Source organism: Sinocyclocheilus anshuiensis, unplaced genomic scaffold, assembly GCF_001515605.1.
Source record: "Sinocyclocheilus anshuiensis isolate Anshui unplaced genomic scaffold, SAMN03320099.WGS_v1.1 scaffold117, whole genome shotgun sequence".
NCBI classification, from domain to species: domain Eukaryota; kingdom Metazoa; phylum Chordata; class Actinopteri; order Cypriniformes; family Cyprinidae; genus Sinocyclocheilus; species Sinocyclocheilus anshuiensis.
This window is the reverse complement of record NW_015536624.1, coordinates 3,185,338-3,196,926: the sequence shown is the minus strand read 5'-3', so window position 1 is coordinate 3,196,926 and position 11,589 is coordinate 3,185,338. Positions and strand designations below refer to the sequence as shown.

General features: G+C 35.4%; 2 protein-coding genes across 2 annotated transcripts in view; both read left to right on the top strand.

Annotated features, from left to right (window-relative positions):
• Window positions 1–934: 934 nt before the first annotated feature.
• On the top strand, window positions 935–6,946 carry LOC107704992 (DNA topoisomerase 3-beta-1-like). The gene is made up of 8 exons (XM_016508109.1): window positions 935–956; window positions 1,048–1,194; window positions 1,312–1,485; window positions 2,379–2,507; window positions 2,607–2,756; window positions 3,111–3,211; window positions 5,074–5,275; window positions 6,366–6,946. The coding sequence occupies exons 1-8, from the start codon at window positions 935–937 to the stop codon at window positions 6,842–6,844; spliced, it is 1,404 nt and encodes a 467-aa protein (XP_016363595.1). The 3' UTR covers window positions 6,845–6,946.
• A 695-nt stretch (window positions 6,947–7,641) lies between these two features.
• The window catches only part of LOC107704983 (protein phosphatase 1F-like), a 13,904-nt gene continuing 9,956 nt past the window's right edge, over window positions 7,642–11,589 (top strand). Inside the window, exons 1-2 of the mRNA XM_016508097.1 lie at window positions 7,642–8,221; window positions 8,997–9,209. Coding sequence (XP_016363583.1) covers window positions 8,142–8,221; window positions 8,997–9,209 — 293 coding nt within the window. The 5' untranslated portion in view covers window positions 7,642–8,141. The remainder of the gene's footprint in view (window positions 8,222–8,996; window positions 9,210–11,589) is intronic.

The following is an 11,589-nucleotide window of genomic DNA, read 5'->3' as shown; positions in this document are numbered from 1 at the left end:
TAAAAATTTACTGACCCCAAACTTTTGAACTGTAGTGTATATTGTTAGAAAAGATTTCTATTTTAAATAAATGCTCTTCTTTTTAACTTTTTGTTCATCAAAGAATCCTGAAAAAAAGTATCACAGGTTCCAAAAAAATATTAAGCAGCACGACAGTTTCCAGCCCTGATAATAAATCCGCATATTAGAATGATTTCTGAAGGATCATGTGACACTGAAGACTGGAGTAATGCTGCTGAAAATTCAGCTTTGCGTCACAGGAATAAATTAGATTTGAATGTATATTAAAATAGAAAAACGTTATTTTACATCATAATAATATTTCACAATATTACATTTTTCCTGTATTTTTGATCAAATAAATGCAGCTTTGATGAGCATAAGAAACTCCTGTAAAAAACATTAAAAATCATTCTGATCCCAAACTTTTGACCCGTAGTGTATATACACTTCCATTCAAAAATATGGCGGTCCCGTATGTTTTTTTTGGTTAAAGAAATAAATATTTTATTCAGCAAGGATGCATCAAATTGATCAAAAGTGACAATAAAGATATTTATAATGTAACAGATTTCTATTTCAAATAAATGTTGTTTTGAACTTTCTATTCATTAAATGACATTTTACACAAAAATATTAAGCAGCATCATTGATAATAATAAGAAATGTTTCTTGAGCATCAAATCAGCATATTAGAATGATTTCTGAAGAATCATGTAACACTGAAGACTGAAGTAATAATGCTTTGCATCACAGGAATAAACAACATTTTTAAATATATTAAAATAGAAAACAGTTATTTTAATAAATTGTAATAATATTACTTTTTTTTTTACTATATTTTTGGTCAAATAAATGCAGCCTTGGCGAATACAAAAATCTAAAACATTTAAAAAATCGTACCCACACCAGACTTTTGAATGGTAATGTAACTATGAACCAAATGCAGTTCAGAGGCCATATTGCAGGAATATCCTAACTCTAGAATCCAAGACAGATCTAAGACAACAGAGCTATAAAATGGCAAATATCTTTTTGTCTCTGCAGGCAGCGATGGTTGGCGTCTGTATGATTACATCACACGGCACTTCATCGCAACGGTCAGCCCCGACTGCAAATACCTGCAGACCACAATTTCCTTCAGCATCGGCACAGAGAGCTTCACATGCAGCGGGAAGACGCTCATCTCTGCTGGTACGTGAATTCTTCAGATGAGCTTTATTAATGTTTTTTTTTTTTTTTTTTACTTTAGCCATTTTTAAATTATATTCTAGTGGAGAGATGATGCTTATTAATATTTCTTGCAAACAGGCTACACTGAGGTGATGCCCTGGCAGGGTATTGCACAGGAAGAGGCCTTGCCGGTGTGTGAGAGAGGAGACACATTTACAGTGGATGAGATCAAACTACTGGAGAAACAGACCAATCCACCAGACTACCTGACTGAGGCCGAGCTCATCACACTCATGGAGAAACACGGCATCGGTACGATCGGTTTTATTGGTGCTGACAACCTTCACAGCAGTTCACAGAAAAGAGTAAATTTAAACAGGTCATTTTATACAATTTATCCCTGATGTGCACTTCCAATGTTAGTGTTTGGTCACAGTGTTTGTTCACCATTGTTGTAACTTTTTGGATGCAGTGTGTCTAAAATACTGCAAAATTAATTACAAGTCTCAAACGCATGCAGATTTCACAGCACAATGATTTATGAAAAGTGTTTCATATGTCATTATTCATTATATGCTATTATATATAAGGGATATTTTAAAGGGTTAGTTCACCCAAAAATGAAAATTCTGTCATTAATTACTCACCCTCATGTCGTTTCAAACCCGTAAGACCTTCGTTTATCTTCATAAAACAAATTAAGATATTTTTGATGGAATCTGAGAGCAGTCTGACCCTGCATAGACAGCAATACAACTGAAATGTTCCCAAGTCCAGAAACGTAGCAAGGAGATCTGTAAAATAATCCATGTGACATCAGTGGTTCATCCGCAATTATACGACGCTACGAGAATACTTTTTGTGCGTAAAAGAAAAAAAAAAAACGACTTTATTCAACAATTCGTCTCCTCCGCATCACCCTAGTGCCATTTTGGAGAATATCAGCTGGACGTAAACAGCGTATGCTGTTCTGTGTCAGCTGCGTCACACGGATACGCTGTTTCCGTTCAGATCAAATCACAACAACGTAGGAAACGGATCTGGCGTGACGCAGGATTTTTGCCAAACTTTAACTGGTAGTAATTGGGAGTAACTGGGAGTAAAGTGAAGTATTTTTTTTAAGGAACATTTAATTGCAGACCTTTTTTTCTGAAAATTGTAAAAGTTATTATGTGGACTGCATTAACAAATGATTGTGCCACTAGGTACGGATGCCAGCATCCCTGTCCACATTAACAACATCTGCCAGAGGAACTATGTGACGGTTGAAAGTGGCCGCAAACTCAAACCCACCAACCTGGGGATTGTTCTGGTTCATGGTTACTATAAGATTGGTAAGAAAAAACATTTTAACCTCAGGTATTTTGCTGGTGTGTGCATGACTCATTTGTTAAACTTACATTTGTCCTTGTACATCTGTATGTGTGTGTTAGATGCAGATTTGGTGCTGCCCACAATCCGCAGTGCTGTGGAAAAACTGCTAAATCTGATAGCTTTAGGAAAGGCAAACTTCCACCAGGTCTTACAGCACACTCTGGACATCTTCAAGAGGAAGTTTCACTACTTTGTGGACTCTATTGCAGGTAATGTCCCACAATGAATCTACGCAAAGAATTAGTTTACTGCTGTATTTCTGTACCATATTAAAAATACATTTCAGAACGTTCTCAGAGAAACTCCATGTTTATATGATTGCTGCATAAAAGTCAGACTAAATCATGCCTGGTCAGACCCACCTCAGCCCAGAGTATCAAAGTATACAGTTGTAATGGCTGTGTAAATACTTTGAACATATCAGATGCGCTTCTGTGCCAACTTTGCAGTGTAAATTTGGCATTAGAGATGTTGCTCTAACACTACTAATCACTTATCAATGTGTATTGCTTTGTTTTTGCTAATTATTGACTCTTAAATCATGCTCGGAATGTTTTTAACAGGAATGGATGAGCTGATGGAAGTGTCCTTTTCTCCCATCGCCGCTACTGGGAAACCTCTCTCGCGCTGTGGCAAATGCCATCGCTTCATGAAGTACATCCAGGTCTGTAACGACTCGTGTTGACTTCTTACTTGTACTGCATTCTTGCTTTCTTTTTCTGGAAATGTTACTAGTAACATTTCACAATATGACTCTTTTTACTGTATTTTTGATCATATTATTGTAGCCTTGATGAATGTGTTTAGGACTAGGGTTGCAAAAAGGTGTAAAATTACCAGGAAATTTCTGAAACATTCCAGAAATGTTCGAAAATTGTTGGTCAAAGCCCTCTATGATGTCTCCAAATCAGGAGTTAATGGTAGGGTCAGGGCCATGGATCAAAGCCCCAGACATGGTGTTGCAATCATTTGACTTGAGTGCTGTGCAGAACTGAACTTTGGACCATTTTGAGACAAGCGTGTTTGGTTAAATATGTAACATTCCTCCATCTTACCATACTGTCATCAGTTCAAACTAAAGGTCATGTTGACAAAGAAAGCAGCAAAAAAAGTCTGTACATGCTATGATCTGTAGTTCAGGTCTGAGTTCAGTTTACTATGAAAACAGATTTTTGTTTTGGGGTTGGTAATTAAAAAAAAAAACATTTATTTTTATTTGTATTTTTTTTGTAGAATGTGAAATATGATTACAATTTAAAATAACTTTTCTATTTTAACATTTTTTAAAATGTAATTAAAAAAAAAGCAGAATTTTCAGCATCATTACTCCAGTCTTCTGTCACATGATCCTTCAAAAATCATTCTAATATGCTGATTTGCTGCTCAAGAAACATTTAATATTATCAATGTTGAAAACAGCTGTGCTGCTTAATATTTTTGTGGAAACCGTGATGCATTTGATTTTATTTCAGTATTTTCTTGATGAATAGAAAGTTTAAACGAACAGCATTTATATGAAACAGTAACATAATAAATGTCTTTACTGTCACTTTTGATCAATTTAATGTATCCTTTCTGAATAAAAGTATTAATTTCTTTAAAGAAATCTTACTGACCCGAAACTTTTGAACAGTACTGTGTATATAGTGCACAATGCTTTGTACATCAAAAATACCGTTTTTAAACATCTGACTTCAAGTTGAGAGGAAATTATGCTGATTATTCGCAGTGAGTAATGCAGCTAAAGTTTTTGATGACTCATTTGATATGGATGGAGATCCCAGAGCATCCACATATGCACACTAACTTTGATCCTAATTACCATCCGAATGATCATGTTGCTGTAAATCACGTGTTTTTTTTCTTTTCTGCTCTGATGCACTTTGGGCTTTCAGCCCAGCCTCTCATCTCTCTAGCACCTGAAAATGACCTTCAACAAGGAAGCATTTTACCTAAATGTTGTCCTGTGTCCATCTGAATGTGGAATAACTCACACATTATTCATCAGTGTCCCTCATCATTCAAATTAGACTCTAGGCTGTTGGTCTAATGTCCCTGTTAAATGGGCTTCAATGTCCACCGCTTGCATAAGGGAGATTAATGCTGATTTTTTCAAGTGAAGTCCAGCCACAGTATGGAGGTCTTTACTGTTACTTCTTCCTTTTGGATGGTAAAATATGTGGAAAATGAAGTTATAAACTGAAATTCAATAAATGCTGGTAGTTGACTTGTGTTTTCCACCATCAATATTTTTTTCAATTATGAATTTTAACATGGAGAAGCGTTATTTACTAAAAAGTCTGCTCAAATGCAACATCTAAAAAAAGCTCTAAAATAATAATAATAATTATTATTATTATTCAAATATATTTTCATAAGTATTCAATATTATGTTCCAATAAATGCACATAAAACGAATTCTACAACTGCAAAAAGATGAGTCAGATGATACCCAGATTGCTTTTTACAGCTTTATCATGATGTAGTGTTAAATATAAAGTAACTGTCTTTTTTAATCACCCCCAGGCCAAACCCAGTCGCCTGCACTGCTCTCACTGTGACGAGACCTACAGTTTGCCTCAGAATGGAGCCATTAAGCTGTACAAGGAGCTCAAGTGTCCTCTGGATGAGTTTGAGCTGGTGCTGTGGACCTCGGGGTCCCGTGGCAAAAGCTACCCTGTGTGTCCATACTGCTTCAGCAACCCTCCTTTCAGAGACATGAAGAAAGGTAGGAGAGACTAAAAAGCTTTGATTCTCAAATCAACTTGTTTTAAAGTGATTCTTCAATTAGGTTTCTTTCAAACTGTGTTTTATGTACTTTACATTTTTTTCCCACGTATCCAGTAATGAGAGATCTGATTATGCCCTTGATCAACCTTTGGATTAAATATATTTTTTTAAATGGTTGGATAAACCATCTTTCAAGTTTATGAAAATGAAAAGAAACGTTTTGTTTCCAAATGAAATCAACTGTAGAAAATGTAGTTATTGAATATTATTAAATAATAAATAAATAAACAATTATTAAATAATTAAACATGAAATAATTTGTATTAAATATTAAGTATAAATTATTTATTTTACATTAGGGATAAACTTAATTAATTAGTTATGAAAAGATAACGCGATTAAAATTAACGCACTGGCCCCGCCCCCAAACCTGTACGTCATCTTACATTTCATACAGTTGACAAATATGATGCAGGGGCAACAACTCCATAAATGCAGTTATGCCCTAAAATTCAAGATATTGGTGCAAAAAATGCCCCTGTATGAGTTTTTTTGTCTCATATTTAATTTATAGGCCTATCATACCATAAGCGATATCACACGAGCAGCAAGAGCAGTAGGCTATCAAACGAGTGCTCATTTTGTCCCGAATATCACGAGTTTAAGTTAAATGTGATTTTATACAACAATATTATATTTTTATATACAATATTGAGTTTTTGCTCAATTTTGAAGAGAACATTACCTTTAAAGGTCCCCTGAAATGCTTAGAAACACGCAGCGTTACTCTATGTGTTGACGGTCATTTTAACTGAAACAGGAAGACAGGGCGGGACATATCAAGGAGCCCCTTTTTAAAATAGCCCATAGGGTAAATATATAAAATACAAAATATACCTCGAAAAATGTAAGCTTTTTATAAATTTATCATAGAGCTGCAGTTAAAAAGACTGGGTGAGGGATTCTGACATTCTGGCAAATGAAACGGGCGGGGGGAGGGAATGCTTAAAAACATGAAAAGAAATGTAAACGTTCTCGTACTTGAAGAATATCCCTTATTATGTCATTTCTCTTTCTATTTCGGTCAGGGATGGGGTGTAATGAGTGCACCCACCCTTCCTGTCAGCACTCCCTCAACTCTCTTGGCATTGGCCAGTGTGTTGAATGTGAGACGGGCGTCCTGGTCTTCGATCCCACCTCGGGTCCAAAGTGGCGCATGGCTTGCAACAAATGCAACGTTGTGGTGCATTTCTTCGAGCACGCCCATAAAGTGCAGGTGTCCCAGGACAGCTGTGATTCCTGCGAAGCCTCCCTGGTCATAGTGGACTTCAACAAGACACGCTCGCCGTTGCCTGATGGTGAAACGCAGCACACTGGCTGTGTGTTTTGCGACCCTGTGTTCCAGGATCTGGTGGAGCTGAAACATGCGACCATGCGGCATCCCATGCACCGGGCCGGAGGAGCCCGCAGAGGGAGAGGGAAGGGAAGAGGGAGGAGGCCTGTGGGGAGAGGGAATCCTAAAAAGCCTAAAGATAAAATGGCAGCCCTGGCAGCATATTTTGTATAGAATGCTAATTTGTCTCGCAGCGGAAAATCAAAACCAGCTTAATAAGGCTTAAAGTGCAAAGTACTCAAAAGTTGAAAATGGCAATAAACTTTTAGTTTAATAGAGTCTTTGCTGTATCTTGTCTGTTTTTTTTGTTTTTTTTGGGAGTTTATGCCTATACAATGCACCATTTGAAAAAAACAAAATGTGTTTAGTGTTTTTGAAAGAAGTCTCTTATGCTCAGCAAGGCTGCATTTATTCGATTAAAAATACAGAAAAAAACAGTAATATTGTGAAATATTATTATAATTTAAAAGAACCGTTTTCTATTTGAATAATTTCATTGAAGACTGGAGTAATGGCTGCTACTAAATTACATGTTCAAATATATTCAAATAGAAAAGTCGCACATCTATATGAAACAATATACTAAATATATATATAAATAAATTGGCAAAATGATATATAAAGTTAGTAACAAAAAATGAAAATAAAACAAACAGGCTATGGTATTAATATGTTTTTGGGACATGGTACCACAACAAGAGCATGTTTCAAATTTTCAGTTGCACATTTAATTTGCTCTATATTTTAGATTTACATTTCTGTATTTGCTTAATTTGTATAGTTGCTGCGTTTACTTATCTTATGATTATATGAATTTTTAACAGAAATGTATATAATCATTAGAAACAATATTAAGAACAGTGTTCATTCAGAGTATATAATCAACATTTTACGATGTTTAACTGATCACATTATGCAAACAATATTAAGAACATTAAAAAATTACATAAAAATAAAAATTTTCAGTTTAATAAGAAAGAAAGAAAAAAGAAAAGGCGCCACTTGTCTCTCAGTATCATGTTGTAATATGTAATTATAAGAATAATATGTTTGAATAACGGTTTTGACGTTGTCCATCTAAAGGATCTTTGCATATATAATGGCAAAAAAATAATGAAAAATGTTTCCTTGTCACTATTACAAAATCGCCGCCTCGTTTATTTCCATTTTAAGAAGCAGAACCTTGGCTTATGAATATTAATTACCTTACGTGAATGACTGGGCGCTCGTTGGTTAGCACGTTAAAAGTAATATATTAATATTCATAAGATCGGTCTGTCACCGCCCACACAGCCAAAACGATCTGACAACCAAACGGATTGTCTTCATCCCGTTCTGACAAATCTATTCCGCGCATCACACGTTCATCCTCATCGCTTGTATATCGCTAAGTTTGTACTTCCTGTCTGTCACAGCGACTTCCGCAGATGGTTTGGCTTTTGTTGTGTAGTGACTGAAAGGGCGTGCGTTCATGCAGGAGCACTTCAAACCCAACTCATCAGGAAAAAAGGGAGTGTCGGCGCATAAAGCAACGCCAACCATCCACCAAAGGTATATACTGCACGTTTACGCACGACTATGTTCTCTGTTAATTAAACTAATCAGTTGCTTGTAGTTCAAGGCCCGGCTGTGCTGCTTTCAAATGGCGACAGTGCAATTTCTCGTAAGGTGTCACGCAGAAGTTACACCATGAATCCTTGTAGTCATGCATCAAACCAAAGTTTCTTTTATGCAATACACTGCGGTTAGACAGAAGTTCAGTTTTGCGAAATTTGCGAAGACGTCTGTAGGTTTAGTGTACTATAGATACATTCTGTATTTGTAGTTTGCCATCTGAAAATCGGAAGAGTATATGACTTGTCACATTTTTACAGATAAAATGTGGTATCACAACACATACGCTTACTTTCGTTACATTTAAATAACCATAAAGCGTAAACTTAAAAAAAAACCTCTCCTTGTCGGTTATAGTTCGGACAAACAGGTAGCCCCGCCCCAAGTGCAGGTCATTGGTTGATGTTGACAGCGGGCCGCCTCCGAGTGTTCTGATTGGCCAACACTTTAACATTCTATTTTGCATGGATTATTTTATCAACCTAAACACAAAGCCTAGAAAAGTTTCTATATTAATAATTTATTATGTCTAAATATTATATATTATACTCTGTTCTGTACTGTTACCTTAGCAACATATTTGCTTTAAAATGATGAGGAAAATTACGTTTACAGTGCTGACCGGTTCTGGTGAAGATGGTTGTGTTTATTATTTTATTTATTTATTAATTTATTTTTTTGTGTAGATTCATACCTGAAGTTTGCATCAAAGCTTGCTTTGGACAAAAGGTTGCAAATCCACACTCAGAATGAGTTGCACGGAGCAAGGCGACGCTGGGAAGTTTCTGGAGAGGTTTCTGGAGGAGTTTCTAAACCCTCTTGGCACAGAGGATCCGCTTCCCGTCACTCCACTTAGCCGCAAAGTCACTATGCAGGAGGTGAAGGGAGAGAGTCTGGATCTGGGCCTGCGACTGCTCTCAGCCAGGTTTGTTATGTTCATATCATGTAGGTCAGGGGTTTTCAATCGCTCCGGTGCCACGGACCCACATATATGATCATCCTCGAGTAAGGGACCCTCATTCTATAATTTAAAAGACAGCTATGTGCTTTAAAGGGGTCATATGATGCTACATGCACTTTTACAAGTTGTTTGAACTGAAATGTGTGTTGGCAGTGTGTGTACACAACCACCCTATAATGATAAAAATCCACCCAGTGGTTTTTTGTTAATCTACTAAAACTTTTGCCCCTTTATCAAATCGAGCCGATCTCGGATGCCGAGCTGTTTTTGGCAAGGTAAAAAATGTGTTTTTTTACACTACCATTGAGAAATTTTAACCAAACTATGTTACAGACTTTCCATTAACACCCTAAAGAATCATATCAACTTGTGGAAAATGGGAATCCTATGACCCCTTTAATATATAAAGACGAAATTTAGATTGAGAAAAAATTACATTATAAATGTGTATAAAATAATATTTGGAGAGAAATTCTATTCACTACTGTACTGTTATGTATTATTTATTAAAATACTATTATGTATTATTATTATTATTATTATTATTATTATATTATTATATTGGTATTATTATATATTAATATATTGTTATTTTAACCATTTTTATTTTAATTATTTAAAAAATATTTGATGTATTTAGTTAGATATTTTTTATTACTTATTTATTATTTGTGATATAACCCAGCGACTTAAGACTGGTTTTGTGCTCCAGGGTCACATTTTTCCCTTTTTTTTTTTTTAAACACTTTTTTTTCTAATCTTTTCAACAGACCCTCTAACACTCTCTTCCGGGCCTCTGGGGGTTCTTTTATTATTTTTCTTAAATTATTTTATTTATTTGAATCATTATTTAATTATTTGAATCATTTATTGATTTATTTACTTAGGTCTTATGTTTTATTGTTTATTTATTTTAATATATAATATGTTTTTCTCTAAATTTTTCCACGGATACCCCACCACTCACTCCCTTGTAAGTTCTTGGAGTTTTTTTATTTAAATTTTTCTTTCTTTCTTTATTGTAATAATATTTTGTATTTTTATTTTAATCAATTAATTTATTGAGTTAGTTAGGTCTTATGTTTTATTATTTATTCAATTTTGAGTTTTTTTACACAATTTTTCTCTAAGCTTTTCCATGGACTCCCTTATTGGCCCCTGGGGGTTCCCTGTTTGCCAGTTTGAAAACCCCTGATCAATATTTTCGTTGCAACCAGAGGAGGCGTGTTCTCTCATTCCTGTCATTCCTGTCTCTCTCTCCCATTTGCTTTCTCCCGCTCTCTGTCTGGCATGATGTTTTCCTGAGAATATTTGCACCAGGTCAGCACGTTTCACTATGCATGAGCTGATTAAGAGATTTGGTGCTTTTTTCCCAGCGTACTATCAGTGGCAATCCAAGCGTTAAGTGAAAGCGATTGTGCAGAAGTTTTAAAGTTTCAATTTACAATGGAGTTTTTGTTTTATCTCTTTCGGTATCCTTTTCTCTCTCTCCCCTGACGCATTTCTCGGGGCAGACTTCCTGTCTGTGGAATCACTATTGTTATACCCACTTCCTGACATTTAGACTTCATTTCCTCTTTGTTGGAAGCTGTGCAGAGTCTGCACAGTGCAGATTTGTCCGGTTTAACCCTTTTGGTGTCTTGATATAGGTCAGATGTGCATGTCGTTGCCGCAGCTCTTGACAAGTAGGACAAAAGGGAGTCATTTCCGACATCTTGCTGTTATGTCATTAGATAAGATCTCATGCAGCCAAATGCTTCTTTTAAATAGACGTGTTGTTATGAGTGGGTGGTCGGGCCATTTGCCACTTGTTGCTCCAGCAGGCAAAGTGCTAAATCTAATCTAAAACCAGAGCAAATCACTAGTGCAAGATGTGTTTTTACTCCACGCTGTGTGAGAATCCACGAGTAGGATTTAGAGAAAAATCCTATCGGAGTAAATTAATTTAATGTCTAGTCAACACATTTTGTACACACTCTATGTAGACTACCATTCAAAAGTTTTTGGTCGGTAAGATTTTTTTTTTTTTAAGGAAATTAATACTTTTATTTAGCAAGGATGCATTAAATTGATCAAAAGTGACAGTAAATCATTTATAATATTACAAAATAATTATATTTCAAATAAGACATGTTTCTTGAGTGGCAAATCAGTATATTAGAATGATTTCTGAAGGATCATGTGACACTGAAAACTGGAGTAATGATGCTGAAAATTCAGCTTTGCATCACAGGAATAAATTACATTAAAAGTGCATTCAATTAGAAAACAGTTATTTTAAATTGTAATAATATTTCACCATATTATTACTGTTGTACTGTACTTGTACTGTTGTACTGTACTG